We start from the raw sequence: 23035 nt of genomic DNA, 5'->3' as shown, positions 1-23035 counted from the left end.
TGGAAGTATATTTTCCATTTTTTAACAAACGTGAACCTAGGTAAATCAACAACTTAGTTGCGGAATGAAGCTGAAATTTTTAGCACAATCAAGCATCACGTGAATAGCCTATTATAAAACTTTCATAGTAATTGGAGCAAGATAACTGCAGATATGTGAGTAAAGATACGAATTTCACACTAAAAATTTAAAACATAGCCAAGCATCTACAACAAAAACTTTCTACTAAAGACATGTCATATGATGTGATTATTGCATAGATCTACATTTGTGGAGCTCAACAAGACTGAATTTATCATTTTTTTATTTATCTACGAACCCTGAACTTCTAAAAGAAAAAAAAATTATCAATTTTCAGCCCATTTAAGAATCAAAAGAAAAACAACACTAAAGATAGAGACTTTGCAACACTAAATACTATTTATCGAAGTCTAGATCTTTGCATTGGGAACCCTGGAGACTTCCCAAATCATTTTTTTTCTTTCCCTTTCTTCGGGGGCAGGCTTAGCCGAGCTGATACCGGGCGGCCGCCGGCCGCGTTGGCGGCGAGGGGTAGTGCTGGGGTTAGCCACGTTTAGCTTGCTCCCATGGAGGGGCGAATCGAGTGCCTAGGGGACTTGTAGGCCCTCAGCCATGAGCAATGGCAGTCTGGATGGAGAGCACGAGCAGGCTCCAATGGTGTCGATCTTGGCTGCGGAAGGCCACGGCGGCAGCGGCGGCTGGCCGGCCGACTGTCGAGCTGCTTCGGGCTTGCGCTATCCCGAGGCCGGGCATAGCTTGGGAGGCGGCACTGGCGGAGACAAGGGTATGCCTGGGTATTCCTTGGAATACCCAAGATTTCAGCACAAAAAATAAATACATATACCAAAATACATGTATATTCTATTTTTTAATTACCAAGATGCAAAAGCCCACCAAGTTGGAGTGAGCAGCCGAACAGCCCATCATTTGGCTAGGCCCAAGAGCAAAAGTGAAGAGGCCATCTCCCGTCAGCTCCCACTGGCCTTGCCCTTTCCTATTCTGAGCATCGTGCTCGTGGGCGGCTCCCAAGCGGAAGCAGCGGCGGCGCATCTCGCTGTGGCCTATGAGTCTGTGACTGTTCGAGCTGCGGAGGCCACATCTCAGCCGGCAAGCAGGTAGCCAGGTAGGCGATTTCTTTCCCCTTTCGTCCGTCCCCTTGCGTTGCTGGCGTCCAATCCCCAGACCCCAGATCTCGTCATTTCTATCTGCTTCTTCTGCAGTGCGGTGGCGACCGACGACGGGCGGCCGGTGACCAGCAACCAGCAGCCAGCAAGCACCGGCGCGTCATCGATCTCAATTGCAGCAGGCAACTAGGTAAAGATTTTATTTTTCTGTTCTAATTTATTTGTTTTTATACTGCTGTATGTGTGCTACTTTATTCAATAATTTTGTAACATTTATTTCTATGTAAATTGTAATCTAGATGAAGAAGAAGGCTACTAGCAGTATATTTACATTATGGGAGAAAGCAAAGGCAAAAAAGCAGATTTGGCATCTACACCAAATCCTCCTCCTGTTGAGATCGAGAACAATTTGCAGATAGCACTTGTGCAAGCACAGGATGATGATGAAGCACTGGCACAGTCCGCTGTTGAAGCAAATGATGAAGCTCCCCAATCGGACAGAGGCTCCCCAACTCCAATTGTACAAGATGATGCAGCAACTGATGAAGAGGGTGAAGATGGAGCAGATTTGGAAGCACTTGAGCATGATCCTGGGAAGCGAATAGCCATCTCAAGGTATGCTGTAAATGACCAAGATAGAGTTAGAAGGAGATATATTGAGTTGGGTCCATGTCAGCCAAAGAATCATGATTTTCCATATAGAGACATAAGTGGTCATCCACGCCGCTTTTGCCCAGTTTGGTTTAAGCAAAATAAGTGGCTTGAGTACAGTGTAGAAAGAGATGCCGCTTTCTGTTTCGTTTGCTATTTGTTCAAAGATAAAAGAAAATGCCCAGGTGGTGATACATTTGTGAAGGGTGGGTGGCGAAATTGGCACCTAAAATCAAGATTGAAAAAACACATGGGTACTGTCAGTAGTGCTCATGCTGAAGCTCAAGAGAAATATGATAGGTTCACTACACCAAGAACATCAATTCGAGAGTCTATTGCTTCAAACACCACGCAGTACAAAGCTTTATATAAGCTTCGTTTGACATGGACACTCAAGTGCTTAAGGTTTCTATTGCGCCAAGGCTTGGCATTTAGAGGGCATGATGAAAGTGAAGACTCGCTAAACAAAGGAAATTTCCTTGAGCTTTTAAATTGGCTTGCAGGAAATTTTGAAGAGGTTGACAGGGTGGTTCTAAAGAATGCTCCACAGAACTGTAAGATGACATGCCATCAAGTACAACATGAGCTCATCAAATGTTGTGCACAAGAGACTACTAAGCTAGTAATTGAGGAACTTGGTGGTCAAAACTTTGCAATACTTGCTGATGAGTCTGCTGATGTGTACCAGAATGAACAGCTAGCTGTTTGCTTGCGTTACGTTGATAAGAAAGGAAGGGCAGTTGAAAGATTTCTTGGTGTTGCCCATGTTGAAGATACTAGTGCTATGACACTTAAGGCTGCAGTGGAGCATATGCTTATGAAGTATAATTTGACCTTTGCAATGGTTCGTGGGCAAGGATACGATGGAGCTAGCAATATGAAAGGTAATGCTAATGGGCTGAAAAAACTTATTATGGATGAGTCTCCATATGCCTATTATGTTCATTGCTTTGCTCATCAGCTGCAATTAACTCTTGTTGCTGTTGCTAAGGAGAGTGGGGATTGCACATGGTTTTTTGGACAGCTTGTTATCTTGTTAAATGTTCTTGGCAATTCTTGCAAAAAGATGAGAATGCTTCGAATGGCTCAGGCTGAGGAACTAATTGATGCATTAGAGTTGGAGGAAGAAGAAACCGGAAAGGGTTTGAATCAAGAAATGGGTTTGGGAAGGCCGTGTGATACTTGTTGGGGCTCTCACTACAAAACTGTGATGCATGTTATCTCTATGTATCCTGCAATCAGGCGTGTTTTGGTGAAGATTGGAAAAGAGTATACTACAGCGGAGGCTCAATCAGCTATGACTATGTTGACATCATTTCGGTCATTCGAGTTTGTATTCATGGCACACTTGATGCAAGAAATATTTGGTTATACCGAGGACTTGAGTAGGGCCTTGCAAAAGAAAGACCAGGATATTGTGAATGCCATGGAGCTTGTTGATCTTACAAAGTTTCATTTGCAGTGCTTGCGGGAAGAGGAAGGATGGAATAATTTTCTTCAGAGGGTTACTTCTTTTTGTGTGAAGTACAAGATTAAAGTTGTTGACATGGAGGGTTCTTATTATCCTGTTGGGAGGCCTAAAAGAGGGTTCTATAATGGCGCAATGAACTATCATCGCTTCCATGTTGACATGTTTGTGAGCGTCATTGATAGGCAACTTCGAGAACTGAATGACAGATTCGATGAGGTAAACACAGAGCTACTTTCTTGCATGGCAGCATTTAGCCCACTTGATTCATTTGCTGCTTATGATCAAGCCAAGTTGGTTACACTTGCTACAAAGTTTTATCCTAAAGATTTCACAACTAAGGAATTAGGGAAACTTCCATGGCAGCTTAATATGTACATTTCTCATGTTCGTAGAGATGAAAGGTTTAAAAATTTGAAGAACCTGTGTGAGCTTTCAGTTAAGCTTGTGAACACACAAAAGGATGAACAATATTATGTCGTTTACAAGCTTCTTAAGCTGGTGCTAATTCTTCCTGTAGCCACTGCTAGTGTTGAAAGAGTATTTTCCACACTGAATTATGTGAAGAACAAGCAAAGGAACAAAATGGGTGATGAATATTTGAACAATTGCTTGGTTACATTTAATGAGAGGGAATTCTTTAGTCAAGTGAAAGACGAGGATATCATCAATCTCTTCCAACAAGGGGATCGTAGAGTTATATTGTAGTAATTGTTACTATTTTATAATATTTATGTTTCGAACTTGTACTTTGGTTATTATTATGGATTCGATAAATGTAATGGCTGTTATAACTTTTCATTCACTATATTATATACATTTTGCTTCAATTTTTTTTAGCATTTGGCATACCCAGGCACAGATTCCTGGCTCCGCCACTGGGAGGCGGGCCGTAGTCTGTTGGCCATGTGCGCTGGCCCTGCTACAGCAGCGCAGCATGGCCGTGACTGCGGCATGGCTGCGCGACGACCACGAGGATGGCGAGAGGGAGGCGGGACGGGGGAGGGCGCGCCGACGGCATGGCCGCGTGACGACGGCGAGGACCGGGTAGTGCAGGAGTTGTCCGCTATCGGGTTCGCGAGGATTCGCGATGGCTCGGATCGAAGATGAAGCGGGTGGGAGACCCGTGCCAAACCGCATTGGACGGACAAGATTGCCTGATCGCTTCATCCGATGGTTAATGGGTTATCGGGCGACATGGCTTGATGGTTTGCCCGCTTTTGATGCAGGATTCGTATATAGAGATATCTGATGGGCTTACTTGTCTCATTCTGGAGCAGAAGCCCATAACTACACCAGTCCAGTCCATCAGGCTATCGCCAGCCATCTCTTCCTTAAATGGGCCCATGAGGAGCCTGTACCTTGCGTTGGAGAACGTCGAACTATTTTCTAACACCACTACAGGTTCATCTTTCCTGTTTGCAATGAAATTCCGGTCACCACCAAAAACGGTATTCCGGCCGAAATTTCACAGTTTTTCGGATTTCAAATTCAAAAATTCGGAATTCCGGTCGGAATTTTGGTGGATTTCACCGGAAAATGATGGAAATGGTTAGAAAATTTAATTATGTATTTATAAAAATTGGAAATTTTGGTGGAGTTTGCCCTAATAGCTTTTGATGGGCCCTTTCTCCAGCTCTATCTTTGTTCCTATCCAACTGCTCAATAAAGTATGCCTTCACATCCGGTGGAACCGAATGCAGTCTATCACATCGCTTCCTCTATGTGCCAAATGTTGTTTGAACCTAAGAAGCTAAAATTCCCGGAACGGTAGGACCGAGGAACGGGTACGTGGAACGCGAAACGCTACTTTCGAAACCTATGGAACGAAAGGGGTATACCTATTTAGGTTGTTCCTTCGAGAGATGGAACACGTTCCATTTAAAGCTGGAATGATAGTCAGGAACGATGTCACAAGTTAGGAACAAGAACTATACAATATCAGTAGTCAAAAGGAAATAAAATAAAATAAAACAGAGAAGGAGATGGATTGCCCAGCATATTAATAAGCCCATCACTCGTTTTATATCATTTCTACCCTTTTCCATCTTAAATGCTTCTAAGTCCTTAGAAAAACTGCTCGAGGAACGATGGGACAATGAATGTGTTCCACCCTTCGATCGGAACATCGTTCCACACCGTTCCCGTTCCTCGTCCAAACGAGGAACGACGGAACGAGGAACGCCGCACCGTTCCATGAACCTTGTTGCCCCTCCGCGCACCCTTCTCCCTGCCACAATAATTGTATTTTAATCCACTCTTAATTTTTTGGACATGCTGCCACACAATGTCTGCCATTGTCCTACAACGATGCAAAAAGCTATAGTGTAAGTAAATACGCTATACGAGAAACATACTCATGCATATCACAGACTACCTACATAGTTGTTTCATTCAAATCATTCAAACTAATATATCTAAGATCATTCAAACTAACATCTCAAATCATTCATAAATATGGTCTAATAACGTGGATTGACGCAAACAACTTCAAAAACAAGTGATTCGTCAATATCTTTAATCGTTTCTCGCTTGGATCAGGAGGTTTACCATGCGAAACAACCGGAATTCCGGACCTACAGGCGGTTTTCCGACCGGTACACTGCCTGAACGAGCGTGTCAAGGACCGGTAGCGTGGGCGAAACGACGCCTCTTCTAGGCCAGAATACCGCCGCCCAGGGACAGTAAACCGCCTCCCAACGGCAGAAATCCGGCGGCTGCGGCCCGAGCGGAACGCCAGCGATGCCGGGCCGGAATCACCCGGGAGCAGAAAACCGGCGGCGGCGACGCGGCCGGAAATCCGCCGCTTGCCGGCCGGAATTCTAACACTCGGGCGTGGCAAACCGATGCCAAAGGGCGGAAGAGCGGCGGCGGCGCTATTCGCCTGGACACAGAGGGTGACTAGCGCGCGGAGGAGGGGTGAATGATTGGGAGTGGCTGTCGGCCACGACAAATGGATAAGGTCTTAACAGGGAGTGGATATGGTCTTAACGGATTAACGGGTCTGAACTCAAATCATCAATTTGATCTAACAAATCAATTTAGATTTGAATGATTTCAAGTGCTATTAGCTAATAAAAACCCCTAGTTTTTTATCATAATTTTTGCTGATTTTTTACGGTTGTTTATAATTTTTTTTGATTTTTTGAATTTCGGGACCGGAATCGAAAAATCCACCGGAATTTCACCGGTATCCCGCTGAAATTTTAAACCCTGCCGTGAGGTGAATCATCGAGCAACCTGCGCCAAGGACTGGAACTGAAGGCGTCGACCACGGGACGCTTTCAAGGGCGTCCAGGACGTCCTGTCAGATCTGATCTGAGCTAACGTCGTCGTTTCCGGGACGCAACAATCTGGCAAGCATTGCTGCTCGTACCACGTACGGGGCTACCGCCTACTGGCAGGTGAATGTCGAGAGCCCTCTGTCTTCGTAGTGGCCAGTGGCCACCGGCTGGTGAGTAGGTGACTGTCGAGACCCCATGGAAGCAGATGCGAGTAACACAGGGAAGCAGGAAGCTCAGAAGCTGAACCAGGCGCGGCCCGATCAGATTGCAGCGTACAGGCTCGAATCAATTCTCGCACCGTCGTTAACACTCTGTAAAGCGAAGCTGTCCGATCCCAGACTCTCCTACAGCACTTCATTTTCTACAGGAGTCCGGAAGCTGCATTCAGCTCGAGCCGAGTGTCAACCGCACTTTGGCTGCTCGCACCAGACACTGTAAGCAATACCCTAGCCAAGGAAGCCGAGGCTCTGCTCCACCTTGGCTTCCGCAGACGCCGAAGCCGAAGGAAGGAGCTCGCGCCAGCCTTTCTCGCCTCTGCTCGCCCCCGCCTCGCCACCGAGCTTAGAGCACAGGGCAGGGGGCGGCGGAGCTCGGAGCGGGGGTGGCAACATAAAACCATTAATACTAACAAACCAGTGGTAGAAATAATAAAATGATGATAGTTATTCAAAAGCAATATTAGTGTGTTTACATTTTTTTACATGTCAAGAAAGCTTGCAGATCCTAATTAACGTAAATGCGTGGTGTCGGTATGACCACCTACACAATAGTGTATTGTGTTACAGCAGAGCTTTGTATCAACAAACCATATCAACTAATTTCTAAATGAATGAAGTCATCAGGAGTTCTCGGGATATGGACACAAGGGACAGGACTTTCTCATTTTGGCGATCTTGCCCAGCGAATTCGCCTTTCATCCGAAAGTAGCTTTGCAAATCTGCAAATTCTAGAACTGCTAAGTACATTTGAATTGGTTGCTCCGATGACTAATGCAATACATATACTGGTAGGAGGTGCAGAAGTAGAACTTACCTCTTTAGAGCTTCTTCATTGGTCATCTCTGTGCTACGATAAGCAGGCATCATCTGACCAGTCTCCAAGTTTACCCGTGAGACAGGTTTCTTTAGTAGTGCATCTCCAATACTGGCAAGTTTCTCCAAGTTTTCCTTGGTTGCAACATCAACTGAGGACAGTGTCCCTTGTAGAGTATCATCCTGTTATTTCGAAGCAGCACTCTTTGAGACAAAGCTATTTTATTAGCTCTGCAAAATTAAATGTTTCTTCTGTACTCACCTGAATCCTCAGATAGTTTTGTTCAGAATGCAAAGCTTTGAAAACAGCAGAGATATGGATATCCACCATATCTGCACTTGCTTGTGTGAAAATATCTACCAGGGGAGTGGATCCACTACCAAGCAACCAACCTAGGACACCCCATGATTTAGCCGTTTGTGCATTGTAGTTCGCTTCAAACTTAGCTGAGCCTGTGCCTAGTGAAATGACCAAAAACCGGCCATAATCCATAGGTTTTATTGGGAAGAAATCTGGGTTTTCCTTGAATATCTGCTTGGTTACTTCTCCGATGGCAACTAAAGCCTAAACAGCAGAAAGATGCATCAGGTTTCCTTAAAAATTCAAACTTATTATAATTCTGAATCACATAATATGTTGATACTTTGCAAGATTTTAGACATAGAAGAACTGTGAAACAATTTATCAACCTTGCATCATGATTAAAGTGCAAAATTTCTGACATTCACTAATGCATAACTACTGTTAAATATCATACCGGATTATTGGCAGCTACTCCTCCATCAATAAGATGGAACTCCTTGGTGTTCCCATGGTAGTCTTCTGTCTTGAAGTAGTGCGCAGGTAAATACGTTGGAGCAGCTGATGTGCTAATACAAATATCTGACAGTAGAGCATCCATTGTGTTGCACTTGTCATTCTTAACCTAGGATATGGAAAAAGAATTCTCATTGTCATTTAAGCATGGAGGATCAATGGATGCCCCTGTTATTCATTTCTTGATCTCTGCCCTTCACTTTATTATAACAACAGTTGAATTTTATTTTTGAGTTCCAGACATTTCCTGCGCACTTAAATTATTTGGTTCTGACTTCTATGGTGTAGTCATAGCAAATGTACTATATTTACAGGTATGAAACACCGCAGGGGTGGGGGCATACCTCAAAGGACGAGAAAATAACTGGTTGCAGCCGTTTGATGTCGAAAGTTGGTATTACCACATCAGTTAAAGTCTCACGCAACCTGGTAGTTCCTAACTCCTTTCTGACAACTTCATGAAGGTACTTACCATCATAAGAAGGTCCTGACAGTGATCGGAATATACTCATTATCCTACCAAACGGACCCCTGAAGAAAGAGAAAGAAAATGTTGACAAGAAAAGTTTATAACCCAACTTACAAAAAACAATAAGGTATATATTCACCTCTTCTGTGGGAAAATCTTGGGAGCGTGGTTCATATAAAATGATTGAATATCCTTGGCCGCAAAAAGTGGTCTATTTTTCTTGTTTGGTGCAGCCAGCATTGAGGTCACAAGACCCCCTGTGCTGGTCCCAGCAATGACATCGAAGTAATCTGCTAACCGGGCTTCCTCTCCGTCAAGTTTCTTTATCAATTGAACAGAACAGTTTTATATGAGAAGCGATAAAGAGAACATTTCGCGTGTTTGAAAATTAGGACGGACTGTAATGCAAATTGCGATAGGCTCTCGAGATTTACACGATATGAAAGGCATAATCTATTAAGGTTTATGTTAACAGTGATTCTCAAGAAATATCGACTGCAAGGGGGCATAGTTTGTGAATTGGTTCGATTCTAAATGTGTTGAACTTTAAACTAGCACGTGAAAAAAAAATATAGCTAAAAATGTGCAGTAGGGAGTTGTAAACTATCATATCATATCTCTGTTCATGTTAGTGTTGTCTTGGAATCATACAATACATGAAACTACATTGAAAAGTTACAGCTTTACCTGCAGCTCTGATTCAAGAAAGTCGAGAACAACAGCTGGTATGATTCCTCGAATCCCTCCACCATCGATGGAAAGAATTGTTACAAGGTTACCATAAGTTGGTAGTTGGATTGATTTTTCTTCCTCCATGTTCCGAGTCTCTCTAAGTGTAGGCTTAATGCAAATGAACTCCACCAAGGACAATCAGGATGGCGAAGTATATGTGCACAGAACAAGTATTAATAGGCTTCAAGATGAGAAATTTCAAGATGTAGCCAGGCACAGGAACTGGCTAGATATAAAGAGAAAAGAGATGTTTCCAAGAAGGTATATACATTCAGGAGTACTGTGTTGGAGTGCCGCAGTAGCTGTGTGCTCTGGCGCTAGCACTAGTGCTCTTCTTGAGCTTCTCAGCTTGGGTTTGAGTTTGATTCCGACGGCGATCTCTGCGACAATTTATAGGGAGATAAAGTGCCCTGGTTCGTGTCAATCTGGCACCAAAAGAAATGGTAGTCTATACGAGAGGCAGAAAACAACAACAATATTGTCTTTTGTCACAAGTAAATTGGGGTAAGCTAGAGATGAAACTCAAAGGAACGAGGATAAGATAAGCATAAGAAGAAAAAATAAAAGACAAATACAAGACAGAAGGTAGAGATAGTGGTAAACAGAAAAATAAGCAAAAGTCACGGTTCCGGCATATTGTTTGATAGTCTCCAAGCGCTCCTATCCATTGCTAAATCCTTGGAGATCTCTCTTGACCGACTCGCCCCAAGTTAGTTTAGATCGACCTCTACCTCTCTTTACTACCTAAATCTTCGCTGCTCTGACCATGGCATCTGTGTCCCGGCCTGGATCCTGCCCCGTCGAACACAGCAATCTTTTGACCGGCCGCGCACATTAGCCGGCTCCCTCGACCTAGGAGCTCACCTTTTCATCATTCGCCGCCTTCCAGCCTACTGCGTTCCCATGGAAAATGAACATAGATCACAACATGGCCAGCGACGGCGTTGTAAAGTCACAAACCCAGGCCAGGATCCAACCAACGGTTTATGTCACCCAACCGGCGCAGGCCACTAATAACATGCTCCCAAAAAATGTTCAGGCCTGTCCTGTCGAGCGACATTACTATATTGCTGGAAATACCTGTCAAATGCACTTTTTCCAGAACGATGGTCGATCGGATGCAGCCCCGGGGTCACCAAGGGGCAAGGGGTCAAATGCTACCATGGCAAGCTGTCTGGAGTTCTGAGTTTGTACTTAATTGCAGTATATTTTGCTGCCATCCAAACATCTGATTCCAAATGCCGACTGTCTCTGATTCCAAATGCCACTCTGATTCCAAATGCCGACTGTCTCTGCCCACTCATCTGACAAGCTATAATAACAAAGGATTAGAGATGTGTTTATGCCAGATTTTGTATTTCTGGCGGCTTCCAGCACCCTTGCAACTAGCTAGGCTGCCCTCGTTGGTTACTGCAATGGTAACGAAATCCAACTTGGAATAGAGTTGCTATACGCCTATACCATGATCACGGCCACCTGAGTGTTAACAGAAATTATATAATTAGGAAACATAAGAGGTGAAACTTCAATTAGAAGCCAAAGAAAAATACTCACAGATGAACCTCTTACATGAACCATTCGGAAAAGTATGATGAACCCCTTGCGTACACTGGTCTAGTATGTTTACGCTCCAAGTCCAATGGAATTGATGTTTTTCCGCCAAGGCCAACAGCAGAAGCTATGCAAGTACTAAAGGCAGAGCGACCTTTCTGAAAAAGCAGCTCATCATTCTTATACAAAGCAAAGATGGCTGTGTTCAGTTCCCACAAAAACCCCACAAAAACATCATATCTCCATCACATCTCTATCACATCGAAACATTAAATGTAGCAAATGACACATGCATGGAGTACTAAATGTAAATGTAAGTAAATAAAAAAACTAATTGCATAGTTTTGATGTACGTTGCGAGACGAATCTTTTGAGCCTACTTAAGTCATAGTAATACAATATCTACCACAAACAAACAAAACGTGCTACAGTGTGCTGCAGTGTTTTTTCGCACTGCTACAGTGCTTTTCAGGGGAACTAAACACAGCAGATAGGTTAATCTATTTATATAAAGAAAGCGAAGCAAAATTGTACCAGGTACTTGTTCCATGCATCAGTGCTGGGTACATTGGCGGAGGCAGCTGGATTCCTGGGTATTCCCAGGAATACCCAACTATTTTTAAAAGTGAATAAGTATATACATCCATAATACATATATACATACTATATTGACTATACTAAATACTCCTGAGCTCAAATTTAGCCCAAATAAATGATCCAACCCACAAACAACCAGCTTCGGCCCACGAAACACGGCCCACAGCAACGACCCACGCCCACCGGCCTGCTCTGACCCGAGTCCCTCTCTCTCCCGTCCGTTGATTGTTCCCCATTCCCCAAAATCTCGTGATGAAAACCTAGATCGGCAGGTGGCGGAGGCCGGAACCGGGAGCTGCGTCGTGCGTCCGGCGACCGCGAGCGCCGGCACCGTCGCGGCACGCGGCCAGGCGGCTAGGAGGCACGGGGGCGCTGGGCGGCCGGCCGGCGGCGGCGACGCCGCGCCATTGCGGCAGGCCGCAGGCCGCAGGCCGCTCGGGCGCTCGCCGCTGGGCGCTGCCGTGCTGCCCGCCTGTGCAGTGCGCACGGCCGCACGGGGTCAGGGGCCAAGGGCCAAGGCCGGCAGGCCCAGGGAGGTAGGCAGGGGAGCGACAGAGGCACAGAGCCATATACAGGAGGTGAGCAAGCAGACTAGCATAGTAGCATAGATTTACAATTAGAAAATTTTGAATTCCAATTGATATGCCATTTTGTTAATTAGTGTTTATGTCTTTAAGTCTAGATCATAGAGCTTTGCAAATTGCAAAATGAAGAAGAAGAAGCCGATTGATTTGAGAACTTTGTGGGAAAGAAAGGCAAAGGCACAGAAGGTGGGCTCGACATCAACACCACAGCCAGTTACGAATGAGAGTGAAGCTCATAATCCAGATGCTCCTGTTGTTGAGGCAGTCACAATTGAAAGTCATGTTCAGATTCAAAATCGAAGTACTCCTTCTGTTGAGCCTGACATAGCAACCAATGAGATAGAAAGAGAGGTAACAGAACTAGATATTGCTAGCAATGACCCTACAATAGCAAGCACAACAATGACAGAGCACCATGGAGAACCTTTATCTTGGTTCCCAATCAGAGATGGTGATAACTCAGATAATGAACCATGGAGCTACTCTTTCAAGCCATGAAGGAACAGAAACATAAAGTTAGAGTTAATTTGTAATTTTTTTATGTATTTTGTAAGAACTTCCCTAATTCCCTTTGTTTCATGGACATGTTAGAGTTGAACAGCTTTGTACCTTTGTTTGATCGAACACATATTATGCCTTTTACTGTTTATGTGGACTTTTTTATTTGTTTGGAGATGGGAATACCCTACTCTAAAATCCTGGCTCCGCCACTGGCTGGGTATCTATCTGCTCCATATTTAGTTGGCTGCGCGTAGGCAAGGGAACCTCCATATAGCATTGATGGGTAGGCTCGAAACACATGCCACCCACCAAACCTGCATGAGTGAAGATGGTCAACCGAGGCATATCCACCTGGTCATGCAGGCAATCAAACATTTTTCTCTACTAATTTGTACGGATCAACCGGTGTAGCCAGGCGCGAGCAACTAAACACAGGTTACACAGGTCTAGTTTGGTTATTTAAGTAGCTGTTACATTAAATATTCGGATGTTAATTTAAATGTTGGGATGCTAACTTTATATAAAACTAATTGCATAAGTTGTAATTAGGGTTCTAGATGAATCTATTAAATATAATTAATGTATGGTATTGTAGCAATTAGTGGTTAAATTATGGACTAACTAAACTTAATAGATTCATCTCGTGATTAAGTCACGACTTATAAAATTAGTTTTATAATAAATCTATATCTGGTACTTCTAATTATTATTTAAACATACGATGTGATGAAATTTATAATTTAAATTGGAAAAAATAAACGAGGCCTCCTTCCCGAGACGCAAATTCATACTCTTGGTTCATCAGCTCCGTCACATGCTCCTAGCACCGTACCGATGAAGAATCCCTTTGGGCCCTTCCTCTATGTTCCCATTAAAGTATTAATTTCTAGCAGCCAAGAACCAATAAATAATGCAATATTTTTCCAGCAATCATGTTGCAATTCTTACATCCTTAACTCATAAGTTGGTGATTTTGTGTTCAAAATTTTCATCTCTAAGTCGAAAGGTCCGAGCTTTCAAAGTTTCAATGTTCAAAAAATGAGGCTTTGAAGTTGAAATTTTGGATCCGAAATCTCCGAATTTGTGTTTGGAAATGAACATGAAATCCATAGCTATAGGTTTTAGATTGTTTCGTGTCAAAAACTTCCATCTACTCTCTCCGTTTCAAATCTTAGGTCATTTTGATATTTTTAATATATAATTTTTGCCATGCATGGAGATATAAACCATATCTAGACAGACAGATAGTAAAACTATGTATATAGAAATATCAAAATGATCTATAATTTAGAACTCAGAGAGTAGTTGACTGTATATTTGCTTGCCTACAGTGTACTAATTAAGTACGGGGCAGTGGGCACCGGTACGGTAGGCTAGCTACTTATATACCGGTGAATCACGCAGCTCTTCTTCATCCCCTCATCCTATGGCTGTCACGGGCTCCAGGGCTTCGGTTCCAGTTCGCCCCCAATCTCTACCAACCGAAGTCCACAAGTGTCACAGGATTAAGACGGCATATCCTGTGCAATCGTTTTATATGTACAATCATACAATCCGCGAATATAAAGTATCCGATTTCAATTCAACGCTCGCAGCTATTTTGCACTTAATCCCCCACCCGCTCTGATGGGAGAGTGAATTTAAGTGCAAAATAGCCCAGGATTAACCTGTACAGCGATGCCCGATCTGTCGCGACGGGTGGTCTGCTTCTCTCTCCTCGTTGCCGCCCTCGCCGCTCCGCTCCTCCGGCTCCCGATTCGCAGCCGCCTCCTCAAGCCCCGCGCCGCCATGGACCCCGACTCCGAGGTCGAGTTCGAGATGCAAGGCGTGATGCGCATGTACAAGAGCGGCCGCGTCGAGCGCTTCGACGGCACCGAGACCGTCCCGCTGTCCCCCGCCGGCAACCCAGCCAACGGCGTCGCGTCCAAGGACGTCGTCCTCGACCCCGCCGCAGGCGTCTCCGCCCACCTCTACCTCCCGCCCGGGGTGGAGCCAGGCAGGAGGCTCCCCGTCGTCGTGTTCTTCCACGGCGGCGCGTTCATGGTCCACACCGCCGCCTCCCCGCTCTACCACATCTACGCCGCCTCCCTCGCCGCCGCGGCCCCCGCCCTCGTCGTCTCCGTCGACTACCGCCTCGGGCCCGAGCACCGCCTCCCCGCCGCCTACGACGACGCGTTCGCGGCCCTCAAGGCGGTCGTCGCCGCGTGCCGCCGAGGCCGAGCCCTGGCTCGCCGCGCACGGCGACGCCTCCCGCGTCGTCCTCGGTCCTCGCCGGGGACAGCGCCGGCGCCAACATGGCGCACAACGCCGCGATACGGCTGCGGAAGGAACCCATCGATGGCTACGGCGACACGGTCAGCGGCGTTGTGCTCCTGCACCCGTACTTCTGGGGGAAGGAGCCGCTGGGCGCGGAGCCCACGGACCCCGGTTACCGCGCCATTTTCGACCCCACGTGGGACTTCATCTGCGGCGGGAAGTTCGGCCTCGACCACCCGTACATCAACCCGATGGCGGCGCCGGAGGAGTGGAGGCAGCTCGGGTGCCGCCGCGTGCTGGTGACCACGGCGGAGCAGTGCTGGTTCGTGGAGAGGGCGCGGGCGTACGAGGAGGAGATCAAGAAGTGCGGCTGGGACGGGGAGCTCGAGTTCTACGAGACCAAGGGCGAGGGGCACGTCTTCTTCTTGCCCAAGCACGGCAGCGACAACGCCGTCATGGAGCTCGCCGTCGTGGCCGACTTTGTCAGGCGCTGTTGAGATTGATTTGCTTGTTCGTCCGGCACCTGGTGAGTGATTTAGCAACAAAGATACGCACAGGCACACAGTTAATGATTTTCATTTTGTTGGCCCGATTGCAAGATTTGAAAGAAAAATCAACAGTCTTATCTGTCAGGAATACTCCTGGTTCTGAATTTCTGGTGCGCATTCAGAATTTGAGATCCGCATGGCACTGAATTTCTAGAGTAGGCAACCAACCTGCTGTGTTCGATCCATGTTCTTTAAAATTTCCTTGAAATTGAATTCCGCCAAATAAATTTAGCTCCTGCTTCACGACCCAGTAACTTCATCTCACAATTCGACAACTCACCTCATAAAATTAGAAATTGATCCATTTCAGTGGATGCTTCTTTTGAACTACACAGATTAAGTACTTTGGGATATTTAACTTTTTACCATCATTACGAAAAGCATCTCCTTAAATAACATCATACTAAATGACACTATAATTTTATCACGCTACAGTGCCGAATGCATACATGGCCATGTTTGGATAATACCATCAAAACTTTTGCACAAAAAGACGAATACATGCATGAAGTACTAAACGAAGTTTATTTGCAAAACCCTTTTAGGAATGAGTGTAATTTTTCGAGACGAATCTAATGAGCCAAGTTTCATCATTATTGGCTACAGTGATGCTACAGTAACCGCGCTCAATCATCCTCTAATCATGCGGTCAAAGACCTCATTAGCTAGAGCAACTGCTACAGTACCACAGTTGTGGAGGTAATTTTATAATTAGACTTTATTTAATACCACTAATTAGTAGTCAAAGCATCGTTTCTCTCTCATCAAAACTTTTCCACCCTTCATCCAAACACGGCCCATATTTGCCACATTCGCTGACCTCGCACAGACTGTCCAGCGTGGATCGGAGGGAGCGGGAGGTGTGAAATGACCTCTGCTACCCCTGGGATGACCTTCTTCTTCCTCCAGGCACCAATCGCACCCGTCGCGGTCCCACCATCTTCTTCTTCCTCCAGAGTGGCCGTGGCTGCGGCCGCGGCGCTTGGGCCGCCGCCGCTGCCGAGCTCCAGCCCGTCCCCGACGTCTCCCTCGCGCTCGCCGCGCCGCCGCCCGGCTCTACGCGTGTCCGCCGCCGCCACTGCAGCCAAGCTCCAGCCCGTCCGCGACGTCTCCCTCGCGCTCGCCGCGCCGCCGCGCGTCACCCAGCTCACCAACGCCGCGACCCTCTTCGTCGCCGACCCGGACCCGCATGCCCGTATCGCCGACGCCTGCATCCTCGCCGCGGACCCCTCTGGCCTCGCCCGCCAACGGAGGCCCACGTCCCCGCCGTCCATGTCCGAGCGCCCGCCGACGGAGGCGCGAGGACTTCTCGCACGCACGGCAACACACGAAGGCACACTTCCTTCTCTGATTTGCTTTCAAGTGCATCGATCGCATATTCGCATGTGAGTTGGGCCATTGGCATGCATTTCTGTGATGGATCGATTGATGTCACGGGTACGTGCGTGGGCTGACGATGAGCTGCATGTGTGCCAATGTCCGTGCGTATCAGGATGGGAAGCGATTGTAACACCCCTGAATTAGCCCCCTTAACTAGGAGTGTTAAACGAAAATTTGAAGTTTCAAATTGCTCACAAATGGGTCAAATATGTCAAGCCCGCGTGTTCCCTTCTCCCTCTCTCCCGTGCGTGGTCATCGTGGCCAAATTGGCCACGGCGCCGCTCGCGCACGCTCGCGACGCGTGTCCCCGCCCATGCCGTCCTTATCTCGCTTGCAGGCCAGCTCGCTCCTCTCCCGAAGCCTCTCCATGCTGCCTGAGCCGCCCACGCCTCTCCCTCTCCTTCTCGCGCGAGCGCCGAGCCATGGCCGCCGCCTCCGCCTAGCTCGCCGTGTAGCTCCCTCCTCCGGCCTCCCTCGGCCCGAACCGACCCGCCCACAAGCTTCCTCACGCCCCACCGGTGCTCCTCGGCCCGAGCCCGCCCCGAATCTGCCGCCGGGACCTTGCCGTGGTCGCTCACCGCCGCCGCCGGCCGCCTGCTTCCGTCGCCGGCCCTCTTCCGGCCACCCCGGCATCAACCGAGACCACCCAGAGGTAGCTCTCGAGTCCCTCATGCTCCTCCACCCCTCCCTCGCCGCCAGCAAGCCCCCCCATTGGCCGGAATCGCCGTTTCCCTTTCTCCCCTGCTTCAAAATCGCGACCAGGGACCTTGTACGACAATTGAAACAAGTTCAGGGGCCTATCTGCACAACCGTAGACTCATATGAATAGTGCTGCGAAGGGTTATTTTGCAATAAATTGGCTGAAACTTTGAAAAATCATAGTAAATTATAGAAAAAACAGAAAAATGCAAACTAAAATTTGTTGGATTCCTTGTTCTAAGATCTACAACCTTTCTTAAGGTTGATCTTTAGTTTCTAAATATTTTTTGCTCTAGTTTACATATTAGTTTAAGTGGCTGTAAATTTTGAAAATGCATAGTAAATCATGGAAAAATCATAAAATAGAAAATAAAGATGTTTTGGAATCCTTGTGATTAGATCTATGCAATGAACCTATAATATGACATGTGTTGATAGAAAAATATTGTCCTAGAATTTTATTCATGCTTGTTAGGGATAAAATCATATATGTAATTATGTTGCTCCTTTTTGCTGTGAAATTTTTATGGTAGATTAGTCATGTGATGTATGTGATGTGGTAAAAGTTTCAGATTTATTAGTGCACGTGTGCAAGAGTTATTGATTTAACTTGGTTAGTGTTTAATAAATAGTTTATGAGTAATAGAAATATGCATAAATAATTATGCTTGCTGATAAATCATGAAAACTTCATGCTAGGGTTGTTTTCTATTGTTTTATCACTAGTAAATATTTTATGTTCGGAACATATAGGTTGCTAATCAAAAATAATTTTTATTAGTAGTTTGGCCTGTTCTATTAGAAATAATAGTTTCTTTACATATAAGATCATGATAAATTTATGTAAAATACTTTGTTAAGTATAATTATAGGATATAATCAGTAAGAATTAGTTTGTGCTATTAAATTGTACTCGTGCAACTTATTTCGTTCCTAGCATGTGTAATTTATCTTGTTTTGTGCCATGTAAATATAACATTAGGTGTCACACTTAAATACACACAACCTTGGTTCTTTAGGTAGTTACTAATGCTTGGTTCTCTGTAAATGAGTGTCCAATGAGATAATTTCAGAAGAGAGTAATTATCATGTTAAGTATCACTTTTACCACCTAATAAATTTCACCTATGTTACTGTAGTTTAAGTCTTACATGTTTGTAACTAAAGGTACTTAATGTATATAGATGATGCAATTAACATGTGGTAGACTTATTATTCTTGTGACGATATCCATGATACCTTGTTAGCTTTAATCACTAGGGTAAGTAACTTCATAAGACAAATCTCAAGGATGAACTAGTCCTTCGGATGAGGATGAGTGATCAACCTTAGTACGATTTGTACATTACTTCCTTACGACAACGTACCACACATTACTTTCTGGTCATCCTTAGAATATGTGCTTATGCCTCTTTTGTGCATGCATGTGCATCTATGCATATCATTTAGGTACGAGGGTAGATCAATTGAAGGACGATTGGAACATAAAGATGGAGAAAACTTCAAAAGATGGTGTGTTAGTTTCTATCCAGAAGTTGGTGGATTGTCTATCATGAAGCTCCAATCTACTAACTTATAGTGATACTTTACTCCCAGGCAAGCCCCGGTGCACATCCTATTATTTGAAATTATGACACCTATATATGTATTTATTACTTGTGCATTACGTTTCAGGAGTTGATTGGAACCCTAGTTGCATGATCCCTAGGTTTCTCTGAATTATACTAGCATGTATAGGACTATAGAAATGCTATGCTTAATACTTCTCGATAGAAGTCGAGTGACTTTTTGCACTCGCGAGATATAGGATACTTAGAAGTCGAGTAATTTCCGGTTACTCGCGAGATATATGTTATATACTTATATACAGTACCTGAGTTGTTGAAATTGACATGGAAATATGAGACCGGACGGGGAATGATGATGATGTATAGGTATGGCAGCAGGATAGGGTTTCTGGGTGTCTTAGCCCCGTCCGAGTCGATTGAGGACCGTACCGTTGTTGGCCCTGCTGATCATGTTTGAATTGTACTAACCGCATACCGGGAGTAGAAGGTAGTCGAAACCGGTAAGCCGAGTACTGTTTTGCTTCAAAAGTACAGGAACCCGCACCCAACTCCTAGGGCGAGTCGAGTGGCCGCGGAGAAAGGGGTCGCATATGTTTACTTTTGGTGGTCTCACGTAGGGCTCAGCTGACTATATGTCGTTGGGCTGGTTCCTGTAGTTCGAGGCGGGGAGGGGAAAGGTTGGTGCGTGGGGTCCGACGGGGCTAATACGTGCCGTGTTGGTTAGGTCCACCTTGTAAGGTTAAATCGGATCGATTCGCCGTCAGTCGCTCTCGGACATGAGCACCTTGATCTCCGAGTCACATCGTAGTAAGGAAATGAAACAAAACGAGTTGATAAATACTGATGTTATCTAATTAATTGTGTTTCCACCTTGGTTGCTATAGATATGCAAATCATAGATGTTTAACCAATTTATTGTTATAATTTGGAGCTAAATTTTGAAGTTAAGGATCTATTTTAGATGCTTTTTGGCAAAACAAACCCACCAGCCAAAAGCCTTGTATGTCTAGATAATGGGCTAAGTATACCCTTAGTCGGGTAAGTCTTGCTGAGTACTAGTATACTCAGGGTTTGTTGTTTACCCTGTTTCAGGTATAGGAGCTAACCCGGATTCACATCGGTGGGCTCGATGTGACGTCCTCACGTCTCCGTAGTTATTGTTTTATTTCAATTTATTTCAGTTGGTTTCTAATGAAAATCTTCCTCAGGTTAGACTCTCTCTACCGCTGCTGTTATCTATTATATGAACTTTGATTTGTAAAAGTCATTTTGTAAATACCTTAATATTGTTTACTATTTTGTAAAATTGTATCATGCTGGTACCGTCTGCGCTCGCCGTCGCGCGAGACTTCTGGTGTGTTTCGATCGGCCTGTGAGTTGGAAACAAGCTGTCAGGTTACACTTAATTAAGCTAATGCGCCTGATGCATTCAAATGATGGCTATTACGCTTAATTAAGCCGTTTAACTTGGCGGTTCTGTCACAGCGATGACGACCGGCCGCCACCGGGCTTCCGAATTCCGATTCCGGCCGACCGACGTGGAGCTGCTCACACACTACCTCTCCCCGAAGGCGGCCGACGCCGGCCTCACCCCTGCTGCGGTCGCAACGGCGGAGCAGAGGAGCGCGAGCGCGCCCGCCACGAACGCCAATGCCTCGTGGGCGCGCCCCGCCGGGAGCACGAGGAGGCCGTGCGATGGGCGCGGGCTGCACGGCGCCCCCTCGGTGCCACCCTTGGCCGCCGAGCCGCCGCGGGGAGGGCGGCGACGGTCTTGAGGACGCGCGTGAGGGAGCAGCGGTGTGCTCGGGTCGGCGCGCTAGGAGGCGAGGATGTGGTTGCGGACGACGATGTAGTCGTGGGCGCGTCGGCGTGGCCGCCCGTCGGCAGGGGCGGGCGGGACCTGGCCTCCCGGGCAAGCCGGTCGGCCAGCGGACGGTACGCCGTGCCGCGGAGGTCATGTGCCCGCAGTGCCCGGCCCAAGTGCCGCGGCCGCAGCCACGGCCACTCTGGAGGAAGAAGAGGATGGTGGGACCGCGACGGGTGCGATTGGTGCCTGGAGGAAGAAGATGGTCATCCCAGGGGTAGCAGAGGTCATTTCACACCTCCCGCTCCCTCCGATCCACGCTGGCCGCAGCCACGGCCACTCTAGAGGAAGAAGAGGATGGTGGGACCGCGACGGGTGCGATTGGTGCCTGGAGGAAGAAGATGGTCATCCCAGGGGTAGCAGAGGTCATTTCACACCTCCCGCTCCCTCCGATCCACGCTGGACAGCCTCGATGGCGTGCCACGTCAGCAAATATGGCAAATATGTATGTATTCGGCATTGTAGCGTGGTAAAATTATAGTGCTATTTGGTATGATGCTATCTGAGGAGGTGCCTTTCATACAACAACAACATAGCCTTTTTTTCCCAAGCAAGTTGGTGTAGGCTAGAGATGAAACCAGAAAGAAATAAGTTCAAAGTTCAGGCACATTGATAGCTAGTCTCCAACCGCTCCTATCCAAAGCTATCTCTTTAGAGATATTCCAATCATTAAGGTCTCTCTTAACCGACTCATCCCACGTCAGTTTAGGTCTACCTCTACCCCTCTTTACATTATCGCTTAAGAACCCCATTACGCACCGGCGCCTCAGGAGGCCTTCGTTGGACATGTCCAAACCATCTCAGCCGATGCTGGATAAGTTTCTCCTCAATAGGTGCCACCCCGACCCTATCCCGAATAACTTCGTTCCGGACTCTATCCCTCCTTGTGTGCCCGCAAAACCACCGCAACATCCGTATCTCTGCTACACTCAGTTGCTGGACATGTCGCCTTTTGTAGGCCAATATTCAGCACCGTATAACATCGCCGGACGAATTGTTGTCCTATAAAATTTGCCTTTTAGCTTTTGTGGCACCCTCTTGTCACAAAGGATGTCAAAAGCTTGCCGCCATTTCAACCAGCCAGCTGAAATTCTATGCCTAACATCTTCATCAATGTCGCCATCCTTTTGTAGCACCGATCCTAAATACCGAAAAGTATCCTTCTGGACCACCACTTGCCCATCTAGACTAACATCTCCCCCCTCATGCCTAGTCGCGCTGAAATCGCACATCATGTACTCGGTCTTGGTCCTACTAAGTCTAAACCCTTTCGACTCTAACGTGCGTCACCACAGCTCTAACTTCCTATTAACCCCTGTCCTACTCTCGTCAACTAGCACCACATCATCAGCAAAGAGCATACACCAAGGGATCTCATCTTGTATATCCCTTGTGACCTCATCCATCACTAAAGCAAATAAATAAGGGCTCAATGCTGACCCCTGGTGTAGGTCTATGTTAATAGGAAAGTCAGTGGTGTTGCCATCACATGCCCGGACAAACATCGTCGCATCCTTATACATATCCTTAATGAGGGTAATGTACTTAGTTGGGACGTTTTGCTTCTCCAAAGCCCACCACATGACATTTCTCGGTACTTTGTCATATGCCTTCTCAAGGTCAATGAAGACTATGTGCAAGTCCTTCTTCTGCTCCCTGTATCTCTCCATCAATTGTCGTATTAAGAAAATCGCCTCCATGGTTGACCTTCCAGGCATGAACCCAAATTGTTTTTGGGTCACACTTGTCACTCTTTTTAGGCGATGCTCGATAACCCTCTCCCAAAGCTTCATCGTATGGTTCATCAGCTTAATCCCACGGTAGTTAGTACAACTTTGAACATCGCCCTTGTTTTTGAAGATAGGTACTAATATACTTCTCCTCCATTCT

General features: G+C 46.2%; 2 protein-coding genes, 1 long non-coding RNA gene and 1 pseudogene across 3 annotated transcripts; 3 read left to right on the top strand and 1 right to left on the bottom strand.

Annotated features, from left to right (window-relative positions):
- Nucleotides 1-793: 793 nt before the first annotated feature.
- Nucleotides 794-4094, top strand: LOC120660911 (zinc finger MYM-type protein 1-like). Its single transcript, XM_039939571.1, has 4 exons — nucleotides 794-1144; nucleotides 1242-1335; nucleotides 1445-3483; nucleotides 3785-4094. The coding sequence occupies exons 3-4, from the start codon at nucleotides 1480-1482 to the stop codon at nucleotides 3818-3820; spliced, it is 2040 nt and encodes a 679-aa protein (XP_039795505.1). The 5' UTR covers nucleotides 794-1144; nucleotides 1242-1335; nucleotides 1445-1479; the 3' UTR covers nucleotides 3821-4094.
- A 3099-nt stretch (nucleotides 4095-7193) lies between these two features.
- LOC120660910 (patatin-like protein 2) lies at nucleotides 7194-9696 on the bottom strand. Its single transcript, XM_039939570.1, has 7 exons — nucleotides 9553-9696; nucleotides 9005-9186; nucleotides 8741-8927; nucleotides 8338-8505; nucleotides 7842-8144; nucleotides 7581-7762; nucleotides 7194-7485 (listed from the first exon to the last, which is right to left on the bottom strand). The coding sequence occupies exons 1-7, from the start codon at nucleotides 9679-9681 to the stop codon at nucleotides 7428-7430; spliced, it is 1209 nt and encodes a 402-aa protein (XP_039795504.1). The 5' UTR covers nucleotides 9682-9696; the 3' UTR covers nucleotides 7194-7427.
- A 2026-nt stretch (nucleotides 9697-11722) lies between these two features.
- On the top strand, nucleotides 11723-12992 carry LOC120660909. The gene is made up of 2 exons (XR_005669763.1): nucleotides 11723-12323; nucleotides 12428-12992. It is a non-coding gene; the product is annotated as an uncharacterized LOC120660909 (long non-coding RNA).
- Nucleotides 12993-14405: 1413 nt separating this feature from the next.
- Nucleotides 14406-15847, top strand: LOC120660908 (annotated as a pseudogene).
- Nucleotides 15848-23035: the final 7188 nt, after the last annotated feature.

This window comes from Panicum virgatum, chromosome 2N (genome assembly GCF_016808335.1).
Source record: "Panicum virgatum strain AP13 chromosome 2N, P.virgatum_v5, whole genome shotgun sequence".
NCBI lineage: Eukaryota > Viridiplantae > Streptophyta > Magnoliopsida > Poales > Poaceae > Panicum > Panicum virgatum.
The sequence above is the reverse complement of the archived record's forward strand: the minus strand, read 5'-3'. Positions and strand labels throughout refer to the sequence as shown.